At 40.1% G+C, this 23,175-nt stretch overlaps 1 protein-coding gene across 4 annotated transcripts in view; it reads right to left on the bottom strand.

Moving 5' to 3' along the window:
• Window positions 1–23,175, bottom strand: part of MFSD14B (major facilitator superfamily domain containing 14B) — a 122,577-nt gene that overhangs the window by 67,662 nt on the left and 31,740 nt on the right. For all 4 annotated transcript variants that reach the window (XM_065908297.1, XM_065908298.1, XM_065908300.1 and 1 more), the window contains one exon: window positions 18,831–18,926. In XM_065908297.1, the coding sequence (XP_065764369.1) occupies window positions 18,831–18,926 (96 nt within the window). The remainder of the gene's footprint in view (window positions 1–18,830; window positions 18,927–23,175) is intronic.

Genomic DNA, 23,175 nt, shown 5'->3' with positions numbered 1-23,175 from the left:
CTTCCAAGAGTGGCATATAAGCCTACCATCACTTCAGAAACTACCTCAGTACTGCAGAGGAGCTCCCAGAGCACCCACACTCTTGGAGCTCCGACAAGCATGCGGTGCTACAGAGCAGGGGTTTCCACCTGAGCTGGAGGAAAATACTCTGGCTACCAGGTGTCTAGACCATGGATGGCAAATTGACAAACTAATATGCTTTTTCACTCATACCATTATCTTCCAAGCGAGTTGGCTGTCAATATGTAAATCACAGGAAATTTAACCAAAGTATAAATAATTTTCTAGCATTTCATAGGAATGCATAAGGTTTCAAAACATGGGGACTGAACTGCCATGTCACCAACTGTCTAAGTCGATAGTGGCTGCTGCAATAGAAAGAACATGTATTCCAACAATAACACAAACCTATTCTTACCCCACTTCTCACATTTACAACACTTGCGTAGTCCCAAAAGACATTTCTATTCACAATTCCTGAACTACCCTCTCATTTGTAAATATAAAATACATACAATTCATCAAAAGAATTTGAGGAAAACCACGGGAAGACACACAAAAAAAAGAGTACAGAAAATAGAAGATAATCTACCTCATTGCCAAATAACCAAATCATACAATATATACACAATGAAGTCACTCAGTTGTGTCCGACTCTTTGCGACCCAATGGACTGTAGCCTACCAGGCTCCTCCATCCATGGAATTTTTCAGGCAAGGATAATGGAGTGGGCTGCCATTTCCTTCTCCAAACCAAATCATAGTAGGAAACAAAAGGAAGCTTTAAAATAAGTTTAAGTGTCCTCCAAAAGATTCAAGGGGATGCCACATGCATTAAAAACAATCTGTTGCAGAAGGACCAGCACAAAACAAGGCAAAGCATCAAACAAGTAAGGAAAGCCTGTCTTAAAGAACTGATTATAAGGAGAGAACAAGATGGCAGAGAAGTAGGTGGATGTGGAGTACATCTCTCTCCACGGATACATCAGGAATACATCTTCAGATGCAGAACTGCATGCAGAACACCAGCTGAGAGCAGACAGGAGTACCTGACCAGTGGAAAAGAATATACAGAACCATGCAAAACTCAACAGGATCAAGACACTAGGGAGAAAAATAGGAGTGTTACTAGGACTCGGCAGCTGGGGGGAACTGAAGTAGGAGTCCAATCCCCATAGTGGGGCAATTGTCTGAGTCAGAGGAAAATCATTTAAGGCTGAGAGTGAAACAGCTGATTTGTGGCAGCCTAAATGGAATGAGAATCAGACAGTCCTTGCCACAACCATACACACCCTGGACAGGGACGCAGGTCCCCTAGAAGGCCAGTGGCTGGGAGCTGGAGTTTAGGGATTGTGGAGCAATCCCAGGGTGAGGGCTGCTGTTGACTGTGCAGAGACAGATCGAGCAGATGTGAGGGAGGAGACTGTGGTGGGAAATGCCTTCAGGGGAAAGCTAGGCAGCCATGGGAGAAAGGTAACAGTGCTGTCACGTGTAGGGAGGGGAGCCATCCCCATAGCCTCTCTCTGATAGAGATTGGACAATCAAACACCTGGCGCACTGAACTAGCAGGGCCCTGCCCAGGGTGCTCCTTTAAGTGACTGATGGTCCGAACTACAGAGGAGGACTCCACCCAGGCCACCCCTTTAAGTTCTTGATGAAACGATCTACAGAGTAGGACCCCGGTCAGGGGGGCCCCCTCTATGTGCCTGATGTGCCGAACAACAGAGGAGGACTCCAGGTAAGGGAGACCTCTAAGTGCTTGAACGGCAGAGTTATGGAGATACCTTATGCAAAATGCTGGGCTGGAGGAAGAACAAACTGGAATCAAGATTGCTGGGTGAAATATCAATAACCTCAGATATGCAGATGACACCACCCTTATGGCAGAAAGCTAAGAAGAACTAAAGAGCCTCTTGATGAAAGTGAAAGATGACAGTAAAAAAGTTGGCTTAAAACTCAACATTCAGAAAACTAAGATCATGGCATCAGGTCCCATCACTTCATGACAGATAGGGGGACAGATAGGGAAACAATGGGAACAGTGAGAGACTTTCTTTTTTTGGGCTCCAAAATCACTGCAGATGGTGACTGCAGCCATGAAATTAAAAGATGCTTGCTCCTTTCAAGAAAAGCTATGCCAGCTAAACAGCATATTAAAAAGCAGAGACATGACTTTGCCAACAAAGGTCCATCTAGTCAAAGCTATGGTTTTTCCTATAGTCATGTATGGATGTGAGAGTTGGACTATAAAGAATGCTGAGTGCAGAAGAATTGATGCTTTCGAACTGTAGTGTTGGAGAAGACTCTTGAGAGTCCCTTGGACTGCATGGAGATCCAACCAGTACATCCTAAAGGAGATCAGCCCTGGGTGTTCATTGGAAGGACTAATGTTGAAGCTGAAACTCCAATATTTTGCCCACCTGATTCGAAGAGCTGACTCATTTGAAAAGACCTTGATGTTGGGAAAGATCGAAGGCAGGAGGAGAAGGGTAGGACAGAGGATGAGATGGTTGGATGGCATCACTAACTCAATGGACGTGAGTTTGGGTAAACTCCGGGAGTTGGTGATGGATAGGGAGGCCTGGTGTGCTGCGGTTCATGGGGTCTCAAAGAGTCGGACACGACTGAGCAACTGAACTGAACTGAACTGAATGCAATCATATTCAAAATTTCCAGCAAGTCATTTTGTGAATATTGAAGAGTTGATTACACAATTTACATGGATATAGAAAAGCCTTATAATAGCCAAGGCAATCTTTTATAAAAAATAAATTATTATTATTTTTTACATATACATTTATCTGTCCTCCCCCAGTCTCCCCTCCATTCCCAGCTATAGCCAAGGCAGTCCTGAGGAAGAAGAACCAAGTCACGTAAGTTATGGAAGATATCAAGAAAATGTTAAAGAAATCAACACAGCACAGTACTGACATAGGATATATACAAAAATAGAATATAAAATTCAGAAAATAAATCCATGTGAATATAACTGTCTGATTTATGATTAAGTTGACAGATGGAGTGGGGAAAAATTTTTTTAAATAAAATGACACTGGTTCAACATATATTAATATGAACCAAAATAAATCAACTCTTATAAAATATGATTTTGCTAGAAAAAATCATGAAACTGGTTTATGAGAAAAATCACAGACTGAGAATTGGTATAAAAGATGTGTGCGTGAAAAATAAACAAATAAATCTTGGGGGAAGAAGGTTTCTTTTTAAAAAATTTTTTTGGAATATAGTTCCTTTACAATCTTCTGTTAGTTTCTACTGTACAAAAAAGTCAATTAGCTACACATGTGCCCCCTGTCTTTTTGATTCCCTTTCCATTTAGGTCACCACAGAGCATTGAGTAGAGCTTCCTGTGCTATACAGTAGGTTCTCATTAATGGAAGAAAGTTTCCTGAACAAGATTTTAAAAAAGCAACTAAACATAAGAAGAAAAAAAAAAATCAGTAAATTGAACTGTGTAAAGATTATGAACTTCTGTTCATCCGAAGACACTATTAAGAGAGTGAAAAAGTAATTCAAGGAGGGAAAAGGGACATTATCAATAAACATGTGAGTGTTCAAAAATAAACAAACATTTTGCTGTTACTGTTGTTCAGTCCCTAGTCGTATCTGACTTTGCAACCCCATGGATTGTAGCACGCCGGGCTTCTCTGTCCTCCATCATATCATGCTGCTGCTGCTAAGTTGCTTCAGTTGTGTCCGACTCTGTCTGTCCCCATAGACAGCAGCCTACCAGGCTCCTCTTTCCCTGGGATTTTCCAGGCAAGAAAACTGGAGTGGGTTGTCATTTCCTTCTCCACTATATCATGGAGGTTGCTCAAATTGATGTCCACTGAGTTGCTGATGCTATCTAACTACTCATCCTCTGAATGTCTGAAGTTGCTGATATTCCTCCCAGCAATCTTGATGAAAGCTTGTGTTCCATCCACACTGGCATTTCCCATGATGTACTCTGTGTGCATATAAGTTAAATAAACAGGGTGACATTATACAGCCTTGTTCATCTCTCAATTTTGAACCAATCAGTTGTTCTATGTCCAATTCTAACTGTTGCTTCTTGACCCACATTTAGGTTTTTCAGGAGACAGGCAAGGTAGTCTGGTACTCCCACTTCTTTAAGAGTTTTCCATAGTTCATTGTGATCTACACAGTCAAAGGCTTTAGTGTAGTCAATGAAGCAGAAATACATGTTTTTCTGGAACTCCCTTGCTTTCTCCATGATCCAATTTGATCTCTGGTTCCTCTGCCTTTTCTAAATCTAGCTTGTAGATCCGGAAGTTCTCAGTTGATACTGTTGAAGCCTAGCTTGAAGGATTTTGAGCATAACCTTGCTAGCATGTGAAATGAGCTCAATTGTATGGTAGTCTGAACATTCTTTGGCATTGCCCTTTTGGGGGACTAGAATGAAAACTGACCATTTCCAGTCCTGAGATCACTGTTGAGTTTTCAACATTTGCTGACATATTGAGTGCAGCAGTTTAACAGCATCATCTTTCAGGATTATAAATAGCTCAGCTGGAATTCCATCACAATCACTAGCTTTGTAGTAATGCTTCCTAAGGTCTATTTGATTTCAGACTCCAGGATGTCTAGCTCTAGGTGAGTGTCCACACCATCATGGTTATCAAGGTCATTAAGACCTTTTTGGTACAGTTCTTGTGTGTACTCTTGCAACCTCTTCTTAATCTCTTCTGTTTGTTAAGTCCTTACCATTTTTGTTACCATCCATGGGGTTGCAAAGGAACATGAAATGTTCCTTTGATAGCTCCAGTTTTCTTGAGATCATCTTCAGTCTTTCCTGCTCTGTTATTTCCTCTCTTTCTCTGCACCGTTTGCTCACTTAAGAAGGTCTTCTTTCCTTTCACTGCTGCTCTAGAGAACTCTGCATCCAGCTGGGTGTCATCCTCCCTCTATTTCTTGTTTTTGCTTCTCTTCCTTCTTCAGGAATTTGTAAGCCTCCTCAGACAACAATCTCGCCTTCCTGTATTTCTTTTTCTTTGGGATAGTTTTGGTCACGGCCTCCTAAACAACGTTACAAATCTCTGTCTATAGTCCTTCAGGCACTCTGTTAACAGATCTAATCCCTTAAATCTATTCATCACCTCTACTGTATAAACATAAGGGATTTGATTTAGGTCATACTTAATGGCAAGAGTAAACATTGACATTTTAGGAATCAGTGAACTAAAATGGACTAGAATGGGTGAATTTAATTCAGACGATCATTGTATCTACTACTGTGGCCAAGAATCCCTTAGAAGAAAAAGAATAGCCGTCATAGTCAACAAAAGAGTCTGAAATGCAGTTCCTGGGTGCAATCTCAAAGACAGAATGATCTCTGTTCAATTCCAAGGCAAACCGTTCAATATCACAGTAATCCAATCTATGCATCAACCAATAATGCAGAAGAAACTGAAGTTGAACAGTTTTATGAAGACCTACAAGACCTTCTAGAACGAACACCAAAAAAAGATGCCCTTTTCATCCCAGGGAACTGGAATACATAAATTGGAAGTCAAGAGATAACTGAATAAACAAGCAAATTTGGCCTTGGAAGTACAAAATGAAGCAGGGCAAAGGCTAACAAGAGTTCTGCAAAGAGAATGCACTAGTCATAGCAAACACCCTCTTCCACCTACACAACAGATGACTATATACATGGACATCACCAGATGGTCAATACCAAAATCAGATTGATTATATTCTTTGTAGCTGAAGATGGAGAAGCTCTATACAATCAGCAAAAACAAGACTGGGAGCTGACTGTAGCTCAGATCATGAACTCCTTATTGCCAAATTCAGACTTAAACTGAAGAATGTAGGAAAAACCACTAGACCATTCAGGTATGACTTAAATCAAATCCCTTATGGTTATACAGTGGAAATGACAAATAGGTTAAAGGGATTAGATCTGGTAGACAAAGTGCCTGAAGAACTATGGACAGAGGTTTGTGACATTATACAGGAGGCAGTGATCAACACCATCCCCAAGAAAAAGAAATGCAGAAAAGCAAAATGGTCATCTGAGGCCTTACAAATAGCTGAGAAAAGAAGAGAAGTGAAAGGCAAAGCAGAAAAGGAAAGATATACTCATCTGTATGCAGAGTTTCAAAAACAGCAAAGAGAGATAAGAAAGCCTTCCCAAGTGATCAATGCCAAGGAAATAGAGAAAAACAATAGAATGAGAAAGACTAGAGATCTCTTCAAGAAAATCAGAGATACCAAGGGAACACTTCATGCAAGAATGGGCACAATAAAGGATAGAAACAGCAAGGACTGAACAAAGCTATGGTTTTTCTAGTAGTCACGTACGGATGTGAGAGTTGAACCATAAAGAAAGCTGAGCACGATGCTTTTGAACTGTGGTGTTGGAGAAGACTCTTGAGAGTCCCTTGGACTGCAAGGAGATCCAACCAGTCAATCCTAAAGGAAATCAGTCCTGAATATTCATTGGAACAACTGATGCTGAAACTAAAGCTCCAATACTTTGGCCACCTGATGCAAAGCACTGACTCATTGGAAAATGGTACGGCAGAGGATGAGATGGTTGGATGGCATCACTGACTCAATGGACATGAGTCTGAGTAAGCTCTGGGAGTTGGTGATGGACAGGGAAGCCTGGCTGCTGCAGTCCATGGGTCACAAAGAGTCAGACATGACTGAGCAACTGAACTGAACTTAATGGCCTAGTGGTTTTCCCTACTTTCTTCAATTTAAGTCTGAATTATGCAATAAAGAACCCATGATCTGAGCCACAGTCAACTCCGTGTTTTGTTTTTGCTGACTGTTAGAACTTCTCCAATTTTGGCTGCAAAGAACATAATCAACCTGATTTTGGTATTGACCATTTGGCGATGTCCATGTGTAGAGTTAACTCTTGGGCTGATGGAAAGGGTGTTTGCTATGACCAGTGTGTTCTCTTGGCAAAAGTCTGTTAGTCTTTGCCCTGTTTCATTTTGTACACCAAACTTGCCAGTTACTCCAGGTATCTCTTGACTTGCTCCTTTTGCATTCCAATTTCCCATAATGAAAAAGACATCTTTTTCTGGTGTTAGTTCTAAAAGATCTTGTAGGATCTTTTAGATCTTGATCTTCATAGAAGTGGTCAACTTCAGCTTCTTTCACATCATTGGCTGGGACACACACTTGGATTACTGGGATGTTGAATAAGGCTTGCCTTGGAAACAAACTGATATTATTCTGTTGTTTTTGAGACTGCACCCAAGTGCTGCATTTCCGACTCTTCTGTTGAATGAGAGCTACTCCATTTCTTCTGATGGATTCTTGCCTACAGTAGTAGATATGATGGTCATCTGAATTAAATCCATCCATTCCTGTTCACATTCACTCAGTGAGTCCTAAGATGTCAATGGTCAATCTTGCCATCTCCTAGTTAACCACATCCAATTTATCTTAATTCATGAATCTAACATTCCAGATTCCTATGCAATATTTATTGTATTTATTGGACTTTACTTTCAGCACCAGACACATTCAAAGCTGAACGTCATTCGCGCTTCAACCCACCACTTCATTCTTACTGCACTCTTGCCCTCCACTCTTCTGCAGTAGTATATTGGACACCTTCCAATTTGGGTGGCTCATCTTCTGTGTCATATCTTTTTGCCTTTTTATACTTTCCCTGGGGTTCTCTAGGCAAGAATACTGTAGTGGGTTGCAATTTTCTTCTCCAGTGTACTACATCCTGTCAGCACTCTTCACTATGTCCTGTCCATCTTGAGGAGCCATAAATTCATGGAGTTACACAAGCCCCTTTGACACAGCAAGGCTGTGATCCATGAAGGAAAACAAACATACATACATGTAAAAAAAAAACCAACTAACTTACATCCAGAATATATAAAGAAATCCTACACATAATAAGAAAAGAAAAGACAAAACAATTGTTTAAAACGGATGAAATACTTGAGCTGACACTTCACAAAGACAGTCACAAGACAAATATATATAAAGGACGTTAACTTCATTGATCATCAGGAAGATGGAAAATAAGGCCACACTGTACACATTGGAATCATTAACAATGAGATACCAATTGTGGGTGAAGATGTAGAGTCTGGTTTACGGGAGGGTGAATTGATTCAACCACTCTGGAAACTTTTGGCAGTATATAGCAAATTGAACAAAACTCTGCAGTTTATTTCTAGGTAGAAAGAAGAAAAAAACGTATACACATTCACCAACAGACATATACAGGAAATACCATAAAACCAATATGTGTAATAGGCAAACACAGGGAAACCAAATGTCCATCAACAACAGAATGGATTTCTGTGGTTTGCCAAAAGGAGTCACAGGACTCAGAAACTGTTACACTCACAGCTACAATTTAACAGAAGGATACAGCTCAGAACTGCAAAACCACTGTTGTTGCCTGAAGTTGAATAGCTTAATAAGTAAGTGCTTCTCAGTTTGTTGCGTGCCTCTGGTTGTACTGAAATGGTTGTTTGTGATTGTTTTGTCCAGTTTTATTAGGACAGAATTTGCTGACCTTCTGTTCTGTCATACCAAAGTGAAAATTCTGATGGTAAAATTCTGAAAAAAGCGAAAATTCTGGTGGCGCAGGTGGGATGAACTTCACTTCCAAGTCCCTTGACACCTGTGACAATTCAAGTATGATTAGAGTCCCGAATGGAAAACATAGAAAGGGCAGCAAAAATATTTCAAACAATAATGGCCAAAACTTCCCAAATTGGATTAGAAAAAAATATGTATATATACACATACACACACATACACATATGGGAGTGGGTTGCCAGCTCCTTCTCCAGGGCACCTTTCCTATCCTGGGAATGAACCCATATATCTTACATCCACTGCACTGGTGGGGTTCTTACCACTAGCGCCACCTCAGTTCAGTGCAGTCACTCAGTTGTGTCTGACTCTTTGTGACTCCATGGAACGTAGCACACGTAGTGTCCATCATCAACTCCTGGACCTTGCTCAAACTCCTGTCCACCAAGTTGGTGATGCCATCCAACCATCTCATCCTCTGTCATCCCCTTCTCCTCCTGCCTTCAACCTATCCCAGCATTAGAGTCTTTTCCAGTGAGTCAGTTCCTCACATCAAGTGATCAAAGTATTGAAGCTTCAGCATCAGTCCTTCCAATGAATACTCAGGACTGATTTCCTTAGGACTGACTGGTTTGATCTCCTTGCAGTCCAAGGGACTCTCAAGAGTTTTCTCCAACACCACAGTTCAAAAGCATCAATGAATTGCTGCATCAAAAGTGCATCAGTGGTTTCAAAAGTGCCACCTGGGAAGCCATATATACATACATATATATCCATAGACCTCAGAAGCTAAACAAGCCCCAAGTATATAACCCAGAAAGAGAATTCCCTGGCGGTTCAGTGCTTAGGACTCGGCACCTTCATTACCAAAGTCCAGGTTCAACCCCTCGTCAGGGAACTAAGATCCTCCAAGTTGCAAGACATGGCTAAAAAACAAATAAAGAAACAAACAAAATACAGATCCACACCTAGACACATTATAACAGAAACTGTTGAAGACAAAGATAAAATCTCTAAAGCAGCACGAAAAAGAAAATGAATTACTACTTATAGTAGGGACAAACAAACTTACTGTGTAAAGGAACATAAATGTAAGATAAATATTTTAGGTAAGATGGTCTGTGTTACAACTACTCAACTCTGCCACTGTAGAACAAAAGCTTTCACATCCACTGGGCACTGCTGTGGTCCAAGAAAACTTTACAGTTGAGTTTCTTACAGTTGAGTTTCATACAGTTTTCATGTGTGACCAAAAGCATAGTTTTTAGAAATGCAAAAAAAAAATTTTTTAGTACACAGACCACATAAAAACAGGTAGTGGGCCAGATTAAGCCTGTGGACCATAGTTTACAGACCCCCTGACATCAAATGAACTACAATACTTACTAACAACTCTCTTCCCATCAGATGTAATGGATGCCAGAAAGCAATATAATGGTATATAAAAAGTGCTGAAAAATTATTAAAAAATCTAGAATGCGCACTAAATATTTTATATACCAAATTCTAAGACAAAGAGACCCACCAACAGTTACCCTGCATTGATATTTTCATGTCAACTTTTCTTAAAATTATATTAACTTGGTAAGTTGAAAATCAGCATTTTTTTAAAGCATTCACAAGTTTATACATACAAAAGCATGCTACAGATTACAACATACAACACACAATAATAAGACAGAAATAAATGCCAAACAAAGGTCATTGCATCTGATTAGCTAAGACGTGGTAACCGTCAGCTGTGCAAAAGAAGGTAAAGATTTAATATAATGTATAACAAAATGAAAAAGTTTTCTTTTAACTATGTATTTGCTTGGAAATCTGCCTTCCTTTAAGATCATGTTGTGGTAAAGAATCCACCTGCCAATGCAGGAGACGCAAGAGATGCAGGTTCGATGCCTGGGTCAGAAAGATCCCCTGGAGTAGGAAATGGCAACCCACTCAAGTAGTCTTGCTTGGAAAATCCTGTTAGGGGAAGCACACTGACTGAAACCACCCACCCTGGCCAGGTACCACAGCAACCATCTGCATGAGTTGTTTTAAGACAGGAGGTCCTGGTAAGGAACTCGGAACCAAGAAGCCACCACCAACCACCGGAAGAGTTCAGGAAAGGTCAAAAGGTGACACCACATATTCAACTACCTCCCAGAATCCTTCTCGCTGGCATCCATCTTAGCTGAGCAATGTGTGTGCCACCAGGAAGGACTCTGAGTCAGAATGATTACCCAAGGACAACCCGGAAACTAATCACCATATAGCCCGAGACTGCGAGCCAAGCAGCAGAGCAGTCCTCCTGGGTTCCCTTACCCAACTGCTCTCTGCCCAGGCACCCCTTCCCAATGAAAATCTTTCTCTGTCAGCATATGTGTCTCAGACAATTCATTTCCAAGTGTTAGACAAGACACCACTTCTGGGCCCTGGAAGGGGTCCCTGTTTCTGCAACAATTCCATGGACAGAGGAGCCTGGTGGGCTACAGTCCACGGGACTGCAAAGCGTTGGACACGATGGAGGGACTGAGCACACAAACATACATCACGTATTACCGGTACTTTTAGTGAGCAGTACTTATTTTAATAATTATATGACACAAAAGGGTAGTGAGAGGGTAACAGGTAGGAAGCCTCGGGAACCCCAAGTGGAGGAAATAGACTGCAAGTGGAGGATTTTTTTTTGTTTTCTCCTTCTCTATACAAAATGAAAAAGTTTTAACTATGTATTTGCTTGGAAATCTGCCTTCCTTTAAGATTCATGTCAATTGTTTTATGGCCGGAGATGTTCACTTTGTGCAAATGCTATCTCAAAATGCATGTTGTGGGAGAGGGGCTTGATACAACTCTCAGTTTTGAGATGATCCTTTAACAGACATATAACTGTTAGCTAAAACCAGCACATTTTCTGCCCTCTTCTGATGCCTATGCCAGAAGAGGCCTATGTCTATACCTTTATACTTTAATAAAACTTTATTACACAAAAGCTTCAAGTGATCAAGCCTCATCTCTGACCCTGGATGAAGATCCTCTCCTCCAAAGGTCATGATTTGCAGCGTAGCTCATGGCTTGTAGCTGTAACATTTCAGTAGGTTCTGGGTACTATGGTCAAAAACACCATAAGGAAATTGTCAAAATCATATAAGATGAGTCTGGAACACCATATGAATCCAGAAAGCAAACAATGTCAACATGCTTATGGTCAGAACTTTACTTCCTTTTCAAGTGCAAATCCAGAAAGCAAACAATGTCAATTTGCTTATAGTCAGAACTTTACTTCCTTTTCAAGTGCAGAGCAAATCATGCCTCAAAGTGCCTGTGTACTCTGCCCAAAATGCCTGACAAACAGCTCTATTCACCTATCCACCTCACTTCTCAAGAGAAAACACTGGTTATGCAAAGGAAGCAGAAGGGCTGGACTGTGGAGCTGATGAGATAGGCTACATGTCTGTTATATGAACATATATGTTGAGAGTAAGTAAGAAGGTATAGGAAAACTGAATGTGGCAGCAAAGTGTTTGAAGAGCATTCTTTGGATTAGTAATCACCATACAGAGAGAAGATGGGGTGGTAGGAAGAAATATTGAGTCCTTGAATTTTTAGCAGGATTCCTGAAATGTGACCGTACAAAAGAAAATCTGCAAACTGCAAAAAATAAAATTCTTCATTCATAAGGACTAATATTAAGCATATCTTTATTGAAAAACATCCTCTGTTTAAATATACTTTAAGACATTTAAAGAAATTTAATCAGAGTACTTTATTTACATTAAAATAAGATCAGGCACTCTAAAAGGATACATACTTTGGTGAGAGGGTAGAATATCAAACAGGAATGTAAGATAAGAGAGAAGTCATTTTTATGTATGAGCTAATAGTACTACTGGAAGGTTAAGGCCATTGTGTAAGGCCACCTTTGTGGTTTTGCTTCAGTATACTAGGGGTGGAGACCTTTCTGATGGTGCCTAATTAACAAACTAAAGCTGTAAGCTAGGACATGGCCACATGAGAGAGGCAACAAATCTCACAGAGAAAATAATAAGTAAATTCTTGGGAATTCCCTGGTGTTCCAGTGGTTCAGGATCTGCCTTCCAGTGCAAGGGATGCAGATTCAATACCTGTCGGGGAATTAAAATCCCACATGCCATGGGACAGCTAAGATGATGCATGCACATGTCACAACGACAGAGTCCGTGTGCTCTGCAGCCCCCATGCCACCAACAGAGACAAGGCCACACACCACAATGAGGAGTCCGTGTGCCACAACTTTGACCAGATGTAGCCAAAACAAAATAAAAAAATTTTTTTAAAGACGTAAATTGTTCTGCACTACTTAAACCAAATGCAGTCAGACTGTACAAAATATGATTATGTATATACCGCTCTGTATCTCAAACTCTGATCTCAGGACTTTTTCTTGCCCTGGAAACAGAACAGAGTGCTTGCTATCTACTAGCTACAGCAGAAGTTGGGACAGGGGGAAGGAATACGTGTGAACCATCATCCTTAAATTATACCAAGGTAGATGACAGACTCAAGATTCCAAGAACTGGAAACTGGACTTTAATAAACTCCATCATAAAGGAAGAGAATAACAAACTCCAGCTGTCATGAAACAAACCCTATATTTGCCCCTTCCTTTTTGAACAACCTAATATTATCACTTCTCTGTCCAACCAGAAAAGGCAGAAAGTGAAGGGTGTATGCCAGAGCAAATCTTTCTTTTCAAAAAAAGGAGTAAACCAATTCTCCCACATCAAAAAAAAAAAAGAAAGAAAGAAAGAAAGACACAAAGTTACCAAACTATGGTAAAATCTGGAGGAGACAGGAAAGTAAAAGACATTTAGCTTAATTTAGCAACACCAAAAGCTTAGAAAAAACATGAGAACATGGGCTTCCTTTGTGGCTCAGCTGGTAAATAATCCGCCCACAATGCTTGATCCCTGGGTCCAGAAGATCCCCTGGAGAAGGGAAAGGCTACCCACTCCAGTATTCTGGTTTGGAGAATTCCATGTACTGTATCGCCCATGTGGTTGCAAAGAATTGGACACAACTGAGTGATTTTCATTTTCATTAACTGAGCAATACTTCGTCTATGACACTGTAGAGTGACACTAGCAAATCTGTATTCCTCACATAACTAGTCATTTTAACCAAACCTTTGCAAGCAGTAAAACTGCTCAGAATCTGCAAAAAGAGCATTTTAGCTACCTTCTAAGATTGCATTCCAGGGTCTAACAGGGACACAGAAACCCTAAGAAAATTGTTTTGGGCAGTAAGAAAGAAGATATACTAGGCCCCTGGGGCACATTAGCTAATCAATTAAATTTAAAATGGATTTGATAATCTGGCAGCAGCTGCTCGAGTGGGCAGAGGCGGCTGAGAGGAGATACCACACGTCCATGGTCAGGGGTGGCTGAGAGGAGCTTACCCACGTCCAAGTCAGGGTGGCCAAGAGGAGCTACCCCACGTCCAAGGAGTGCATGGGAGGAGCTACCCCACGTCCAAGGTCAGGGGCAACGGCCCAGAGGAGCTACCCCACATCCAAGGTAAGGAGCAGCAGTTGTGTTTTGCTGGAGCATCTGTGAAGAGATACTCCACATCCAAGAGAAACCCAAGTAAGAGGGTAGGCCCTGAGAGAGAATCAGAGGACAGACAGATTGAAACCACAATCACAGACAACTAGCCAATCTGATCACAGGGATCACAGCCTTAACTTAATGAAACTAAGCCATGCCGTGTGGGGCCACCCAAGATGGATGGGTCATGGTGGACAGGTCTGACAGAATGTGGTCCACTGGAGAAGGGAATGGCAAACCACTTCAGTATTCTTGCCTTGAGAACCCCATGGACAGAATGAAAAGGCAAAAAGTCAGGACACTGAAAGATGAACTCCCCAGGTTGGTAGACACCCAATATGCTACTGGAGATCAGTGGAGAAGTAACTCCAGAAAAGAATGAAGCGATGGAGCCAAAGCAAAAACAACACCCAGTTGTGGATGTGACTGGTGACAGAAGTAAGGTCTAATGCTGTAAAAAGCAATATTGCATAGGAACCTGGAATGTTAGGTACATGAATCGAGGCAAACTGAAAGTGGTCAAACAGGAGATGGCAAGAGTGAATGTCAACATTCTAGGAATCAGCGAACTAAGATGGACTAGAATGGGTGAATTAAACTCAGATGACCATTGTATCTACTACTGTGGGCAGAAATCCCTTAGAAGAAATGGTGTAGCCATCATAGTCAACAAGAGAGTCCGAAATGCAGTACTTGGATGCAATCTTAAAAATGACAGAATGATCTCTGTTCGTTTCCAAGGCAAACCATGCAATATGATGGTAATCCAAGTCTATGCCCCAACCAATAACACTGAAGAAGCTGAACAGTTCTATGAAGACCTACAAGACCTTCTAGAACTAACACCAAAAGAAGATGTCCTTTATATTATAGGGAACTGGAATGCAAAAGTAGGAAGTCAAGAAATACCTAGAGTAATAGGCAAATTTGGCCTTGGAGTGCAGAATGAAGCTGGGCAAAGGCTAATAGAGTTTTGCAAAGAGAACACACTGGTCATAGCAAACACCCTCTTCCAACAACACAAGAGAAGACTCTACACATGGACATCACCAGATGGTCAACACTGAATTCAGACTATTTATATTCTTTGCATCCAAAGATGGAGAAGCTCTATACAGTCAGCAAAAACAAGACCAGGAGCTAATTGTGGCTCAGATCATGAACTCCTTATTGCCAAATTCAGACTTAAACTGAAGAAAGTAGGGAAAACTACTAAACCTTTCAGGTATGACCTAAATCAAATCCCTCATGACTATACAGTGGAAGTGAGAAATAGATTTAAGGGACTAGGTCAGATAGTGCCTGAAGAACTATGGTCGGAGGTTCATGACATTGTACAGGAGACAGGGATCAAGACCATCCCCGAGAAAAAGAAATGCAAAAAAGCAAAATAGCTGTCTGAGGAGGTCTCACAAATAGCTGTGAAAAGAAGAGAAGCAAAAGCAAAGGAGAAAAGGAAAGATATTCCCATTTGAATGCAGAGTTTCAAAGAACAGCAAGGAGATATAAGAAATCTTTCCTCAGTGATCAATGCAAAGAAATTGAGAAAAACAATAGAAAAGGAGGGACTAGAGAACTCTTCAAGAAAATTAGAGATACCAAGGGAACATTTCATGCAAAGATGGGCTCAATGACGGACAGAAATGGTATGGACCTAACAGAAGCAGAAAATATTAAGAGGAGGTGGCAAGAATATACAGAAGAACTATATAAAAAGAGATCCATCCTCACGACCCAGATAATCACGATGGTGTGCTCACTCACCTAGAGCCAGACATCCTGGAATGTGAAGTCAAGCGGGCCTTAGGAAGCATCACTACGAACAAAGCTAGTGGAAGTGATAGAATTCCAGTTGAGTTATGTTAAATCCTAAAAGATGATGCTGTGAAAGTGCTGTACTCAATATGTCAGCAAATTTGGAAAACTCATCAGTGGCCACAGGACTGGAAAAGGTCAGTTTTCATTCCAATGCCAAAGAATGCTCAAACTACCGCACAATTGCACTCTTTTCACACGCTAGTAAAGTAATACTCAAAATTCTCCAAGCCAGGCTTCAGCAATACGTGAACTGCAAACTTCCAGATGTTCAAGCTGGTTTTAGAAAAGGCAGAGGAACCAGAGATCAAACTGCCAACATACGTTGGATCATCGAAAAATCAAGAGAGTTCCAGAAAAATATCTATTTCTACCTTACTGACTATGCCAAAGCCACTGACTGTGTGGATCATAATAAATTGTGGAAAATTCTGAAAGAGATGGGAATACCAGACCACCTGACCTGCCTCCTGAGGAACCTGTATGCAGGTCAGGAAGCAACAGTTAGACTGGACATGGAACAACAGACTGGTTCCAAATAGGAAAAGGAGTACATCAAGGCTGTATATTGTCACCCTGCTTATTTAACTTATACGCAGAGAACAGCATGAGAAACGCTGAGCTGGAGGAAGCACAAGCTGGAATCAAGATTGCCGGGAGAAATATCAATAACCTCAGATATGCAGATGACACCATCCTTATGGCAAAAAGTGAAGAACTAAAGAGTCTCTTGATGAAAGTGAAGGAGGAGAGTGAAAAAGTTGGCTTAAAGCTCAACATTCAGAAAACTATGATCATGGCATCCGGTCCCATCATTTCTTGGCAAATAGATGAGGAAATAGTGGCTGACTTTATTTATCTGGGCTCCAAAATCACTGCAGTTGGTGACTGTAGCCATGAAATTAAAAGACGCTTACTCCTTGGAAGGAAAGTTATAACCAACCTAGACAGCATATTAATAAGCAGAGACATTACTTTGCGAGCAAAGGACCTTCTAGTCACGGCTATGGTTTTTCCAGTGGTCGTGTATGGATGTGAGGGTTGGACCATAAAGAACGCTGAGTGCCAAAGAATGAACTGTGGTGTTGAAAAGACTCTTGAGAGTCCCTCGGACTGCAAGGAGATCCAACCAGTCCATCCTAAAGGAAATCAGTTCTGGGTATTCATTGGGAGGACTGATATTGAAGCTGAAACTCCAATATTTTGTCTACCTGATGCAAAGAGCTGGCTCATTTGAAAAGACCCTGATGTTGGGAAAGACTGAAGGCAGGAAGAGAAGGGGACGACAGAGGATGAGATGGTTAGATGGCATCACCACCTCAATGGACATGAGTCTGGGTAAACTCCAGGAGTTAGTGATGGACAGGGAGGCCTGGTGTGCTGTGTTTCATCATGGAGTCGCAAAGAGTAGGACACGACTGAGAGACTGAATTGACTGACTGACTGACTGATAATCTGGTACAGGGTCAAAATGCCCCAGATGTATGGAAGGTGGTTTTAGAATTCCTCACAGGATATCAAAAACACTAAAGTATTCCTCATTTCAATTCGAATTCTTACCAAATAAAGAATGGTTACAGAATAACTTCTACATTGAGAAACCCGCTGAACATCTACAAGTATAGACAACCAGTTGCGTCAGAAAAGCACTATTTTGAAACTCTGAACTTTATAACCTAAAGACACTGGGGGGGGGGGGGGGGGAAGAATCAGAAAACATGGGTAAAAATTAAATTATAACACTCTGTTAAAATGAATAGACTGGTGTGTCTATATTTATATTAAAAATATGTCTTAGAAAAGCAATCATTCAAGACACATGTGCCTGTAACACATATATTTGTTCAAAGAAAATGCACATTTTACACCTGTGTCCCAGGCAGCCCCTAGGCACTAGGGACATAGTGAAGAACACAGCAGGCAGGACCTCATGAAACTTGAAATGGAGACCACTTATCCCTCATTAACCAATAATCTTCTACAGTAAAAGATTAATGAAGAAAAAGGCAATGCAATGAAAAAGAATAAAACAGAGGATTAAAAACACAGGCAGTTTAACCTTATTATTTCATCCAAGATGTAATTTTAAATGTGCTAGAAGAATGAGAAACTTTAAAAAGCGTATAACAAAGTAATCCGTAAAGGTAATAGCCACCCTCTCAAGGTCTCTGTTTTCTAAACCTAATTTGGGAACAAAGCGTACCTGGATCCAAAAGGATTCTCTGGTAAGGCAAAGTGGTCGTCGGGAAGAGATAACCAACAATCATTTTTATAAAACAATTTAAGACAACTCAACTCTTAAGGTCAATTAAAAAATACCTTTATTAAAACTGAGTGTTAAGTAGTTACTAGGCACTTAGAGTCTGCACCCCAATCTTTTCTTCAGCATCTTCCTTCCCTCTAACCACATCGTATATCAAATCTCCAAGTTCTTGCTAAGGGATTAGATGGTCTCTGCAAATAAATGGCTATAGGTCAGCTACCAAAAATGGAAATTCTTTATTCTTTCATTCACCACTGTCACTGTTATATAATACTTACCAATCTCTTATTACTATGTTCTTAACTCAAAGGCTGTTACATCCATTCTAAGTAAGTTACAAACTTCAATGTTTCCTCTAGGACTTCTAAAAGATTTCCCTAACTATGCAGACTAGAGTTCACACACAAGCACTCCCAAGATTTTGGTTCAATGGAAGTAGTCCTGCTACCTGAGAATATTTAATAAGCAGATATTTTGTTGCAGGTGGTTCACAGTCTACAGGGGAAACAACACAATTACACAGTCTTAAATTACTGTCAAGAGCTACTCTCAAACACATACCTAGATATACAGCTTATATGCTTAAGGATGTCTCTGCTCTCATAAACAAGGACCTGATTCAGCAATACTTACAGTTAACATTGAAGTTGTCAACAGGCCCCATGCGAAGAATTCAAGGAAGATGACAATAGCAGCATGGTATACACTTGGTCGGCCAAAGCCTTGTAGCTAAAAAAAGAGGAAAATTATTATGAAAAACAGTAAACAGGTAAAAGAAACCCATTATCCTAAAACGGTACTTAACACACACAAACTGTATAAACGTACTGCTTAATATGGGTAGGTCCTACCTATTTTCCAGTAGTCATGTATGGATACATGAGTTGGACCATAAAGAAAGCTGAGCACCAAAGAATTGATAATTTTCAACTGTGGTGATGGAAAAGACTCTTGACAGTCCCTTGGACTGCAAGGAGACCAAATCAGTCAATCTTAAAGGAAATCACTCCTGAATGTTATTGGAAGGACTGATGCTGAGGCTGAAGCTCCATTACTTTGGTCACCTGATGGGAAGAGATGACTCATTAGAAAAGACCCTGATGCTGGGAAAGACTGAAGGCAGGAGGAGAAGGGGACAACAGAGGAAGGGATGGTTGGATGGCATCACTGACTCAATGGACATGAGTATGAGCGAGCTCTGGGAGTTGGTGACGGACAGGGAAGACTGCCATGCTGCAGTCCACAGGGTCACCAAGAGTCAGACTTGACTGAGCGACTGAACTGAACTGATATTATTTAAGATAAAACTTCATTCTGTGGTATCCCTGATATCTTCATCTTCCCTTACGGAAGATGTCAAGATTACAGACTTTCTACTTGGCCTGTCAATGTAAATCCCTGGAACTCTGGTAGAAAATCAACTGGTTCTTCAAGAGACTCAGGTTCCAGGACCTGAATATTCTGTCTGAACACACTAATTACGGGTTCCTTAGCCATTTGGCCTAAGTCTGAAGTTGCCCTTGTTACATGAGAGGCAGACAGGGAGTCAACACTAAAAAGCTTCAGGGACAGCATAGATGATTTAAAATGATAGGAGCTGGGGGAGGAACAATAAGGATTAGGTCAAACCTGAAAATACACTTTGATATATAAAGGTGTCAAAATCTAGCTTTCTGTTTCTCTTTTGTTTTAAAACTGTGCCTATTCTGCTAATTTTCTTCAATTTATGACTTCTGGAGATAAAATCTAAAAGTCTACTGGATTAATGTTCTTTGACTCTGTGACAATGGTTATTACAAGGTCAAGTGCTTTATCAGCATTTTGTAATAACTGGAAGTGATATTTACAAAAGACTGTAAAAATCCCCATTATTTCATGCTTTTCATACTTCAAAAGGTAAAAGCATATCTGGCATTGTTTAATTAGAATCAAACCATGAATAAATGATCAAATTCAGATTATGAGACATATATAAGACAACCGGCCTGGTCTCCTTAAAAATGTCAATGTCGTAAAAGACCAAAGTAAAGGTAGGAGACTAGTACAAATTAAAGGAGACAAGTCATGACAACCAAATGGGGGATCCTGGACTGGATCATGGATAAAAAGGAGACAAGAGGAAAAACTTTGAATATGTAATATATATTAGATAATCATATGGCATTAATGTTACTGCAACTTATGGCTATCAAATGATTTATCAGAAAAGAAGGTACATATATATTTTCTAAAGCAAATGTCACAAAATTTAATTTTCTTAATTGTTGAGCATCGATGAAGGGAATGACTATTCATTTTACTATTCTTCTAATTTTTTATTGCTTTGAAAATTTTCAAAATTTTCAGGCCAAGAACAATTGTTATTAAAAATCCAAACTTGTAAATTTCTAGATTTTTGCAACAACTAATAATAAGTAGTTCTAAATGCCACTTAAATAAGACATTTGCAAAACAGAAAGCACTTTACAAAATTTTAAAAACAAAAAAGGACCATTTAAGCACCAAACAATTAAAACAAAGGAAGATCTTTATTATAACACAACCTTCAAACCAGGTTTTGAAACAGGAGGGTAGAGGGCACAACCTTTAGAAGAATGGCATAGCCTAGGATATATAGAACATAAACTGGTTAGAATCAACTAGGTCTCCTGGGAAAACTATGTGCGGGTCAAGAAGCAAGTTAGAACCGGACATGTAATGACTGGTTCCAAATTGGGAAAGGAGCATGACAAGACCATATATTGTCATCCTGCGTATTTAACTTACATACACACAGAGTACACCATGTGAACTGCCAGGCTGGATGAATCACAAACTGGAATAAAAACTGCAGGGAGAAATACTAACAACCTCAGACATGCAGATGATACCACTCTAATGGCAGAAAGTGAAGAGGCACTAAAGAGTTTCTTGATGAGGGCGAAAGAGGAGAGTGTAAAACTTGAAACTCAACATTAAAAATACTAAGATCAGGCATCCAGTCCCATCATTTCATGGCAAATAGAAAGGGATAGAGTGGAAGTAGTGACAGATTTTATTTTCTTCGGTCCGAAAGTCACTGCAGATAGTGACTGCAGCCATGAAATTAACAGACGCCTGCTCCCTGGAAAGAAAGCTATGACAAATCTAGACAGCATATTAAAGAGCAGAGACATCACTTTGCCAACAAAGATCTGTATAGTCAAAGCTATGTTTTCCCAGTAGTCATATAAGGATGTGAGCTGGTCCATAAAGCAGGCTGAGCATCCAAGAATTGATGCTTTCTGGCTGTGATGCTAGAGAAGACTCTTGAGATAGCAAGGAGATCAAACCAGTCAATCTTAAATGAAATCAACTGTGAATATTTATTGGAAGGGTTGTGGCTGAAGTTCTAATACTTTGGCCATCTGATGCAAAAAGCTGACTCACTGGAGAAGACCCTGATTCTGGGAAAGAATGAAGGCAAAAGGAGAAGTGGGCAGCAGAGGATGAGATGGTTAGATAGTATCACTGACTCAATGGACATGAATCTGAGCCAACTCCAGGAGACAGTGGAGGACAGAGAAGTCTGGAGAGCTATAGTTCATGGGGTCACAGACTCGGACATGATTCAGTCTGTCTGTCACTGAATTCCTTCTGTGACACAATATTAAGAATCCAAGCTTCATTAAGTCCTGAGCCCAGGTGTGGGATCTCAATTAAAACAGAGGTGGGTTCAAGCCCCATCTGATTGTAACTGCACCAATTATAGAGTAGCTTTTCATCCCAGCTCCTTCATCTCTTGCAAGGTAGCCACAGCAACCATTTAAATGTAAACTGATCCTCTTCTCCACCCTCCCTGGGTCCTATTGCACTGAGTCACACATCTGACGCATCCAACATGGTCCTACACTTCCCTATTTCCTTTGTTATCTGCTATGGTTTTCTAGAAGATGTCTAACAAACTTCATTTTTGTTTACTGTCTACCTCCCCTAGACTGGAAATATAAATGCCATGAAGGAAATGGATTTTTAAAATCTGTTTTGTTCAGAGATGTACTCCAAATAGTACAACCCACTATAACAAGCCCTCAATAAAATGCAGGTGAGATGGAAGAAGGAGCTCTTTGGAAAAATAACGGTTGTTCTCTGGTCTCTTAAACCACAAAATCTAGAATTTAGAAAAAATGACTCCTATTCCTCAAAGACATGGTATGGAGAGGATAAAAAGGAGAACCACATGCTACATTAGTATACGGAGTAAAACAAATTTGAGCAATACTAACCAAAAGCAACACGTGGACTTTGGGTTTTGATTAATGGGAAAAATTGAGTCAACTGTGAGGTAAAATTCACATTTAAACCAAGATAAGAAAAACTTAAACATAAAAAATTTTCTCTGCCCTCTGGCCTCCCCTCTCCCCACTGTTGATAGTTTATCTGCCTTATGCATCAAACAAACCTTTCCCATCAGTAGAAATTTCCCCTCATCCACAAATGGCAACATTCTCCTAAGACAACACCACACCTTAAATATAACATTCTTTCTTGAAAAGAGGTCACATGGCTCTCAGATATGGATTGTGTAAGCTGTCAATAATATGTTAGTTGATATATAGCCCTGTCTCAAAAACACTGGATATAAATGTGTCTTGACCTCTGAAGAAGTGCAGTGATATAACTGTGTATGGACCAAACAAGTTTAGCTCAAACAAAAATTTTCATTTCTTTCTTAGATCAATTAATTTTCCATCAACCCAATCACACAAATTTGAAAATAGAATAGGTTATTAAGTGATACTCAAGACTTACACTCATCATAATAATGGTACTGAAGAGTTCTTTAAGTCCTTAAATCTTAGAGTCACAAACTAATGTATTAAATTTTTAAAACAGAAGATATCTGTAATCTGTTTTAAAATCTACAGAATGAAAACAAAAGCAGAAGTAATGATAAAAATAAATTTTAAAAAGTAAACAGCTTATATGCATTTACCAATAATTTCCAAATTATCTAGGT

This window comes from Muntiacus reevesi, chromosome 17 (genome assembly GCF_963930625.1).
Source record: "Muntiacus reevesi chromosome 17, mMunRee1.1, whole genome shotgun sequence".
Classification (NCBI taxonomy): domain Eukaryota; kingdom Metazoa; phylum Chordata; class Mammalia; order Artiodactyla; family Cervidae; genus Muntiacus; species Muntiacus reevesi.
Note: the sequence above shows the minus strand (reverse complement) of the source record. Positions and strands in the feature narration are given on the sequence as shown.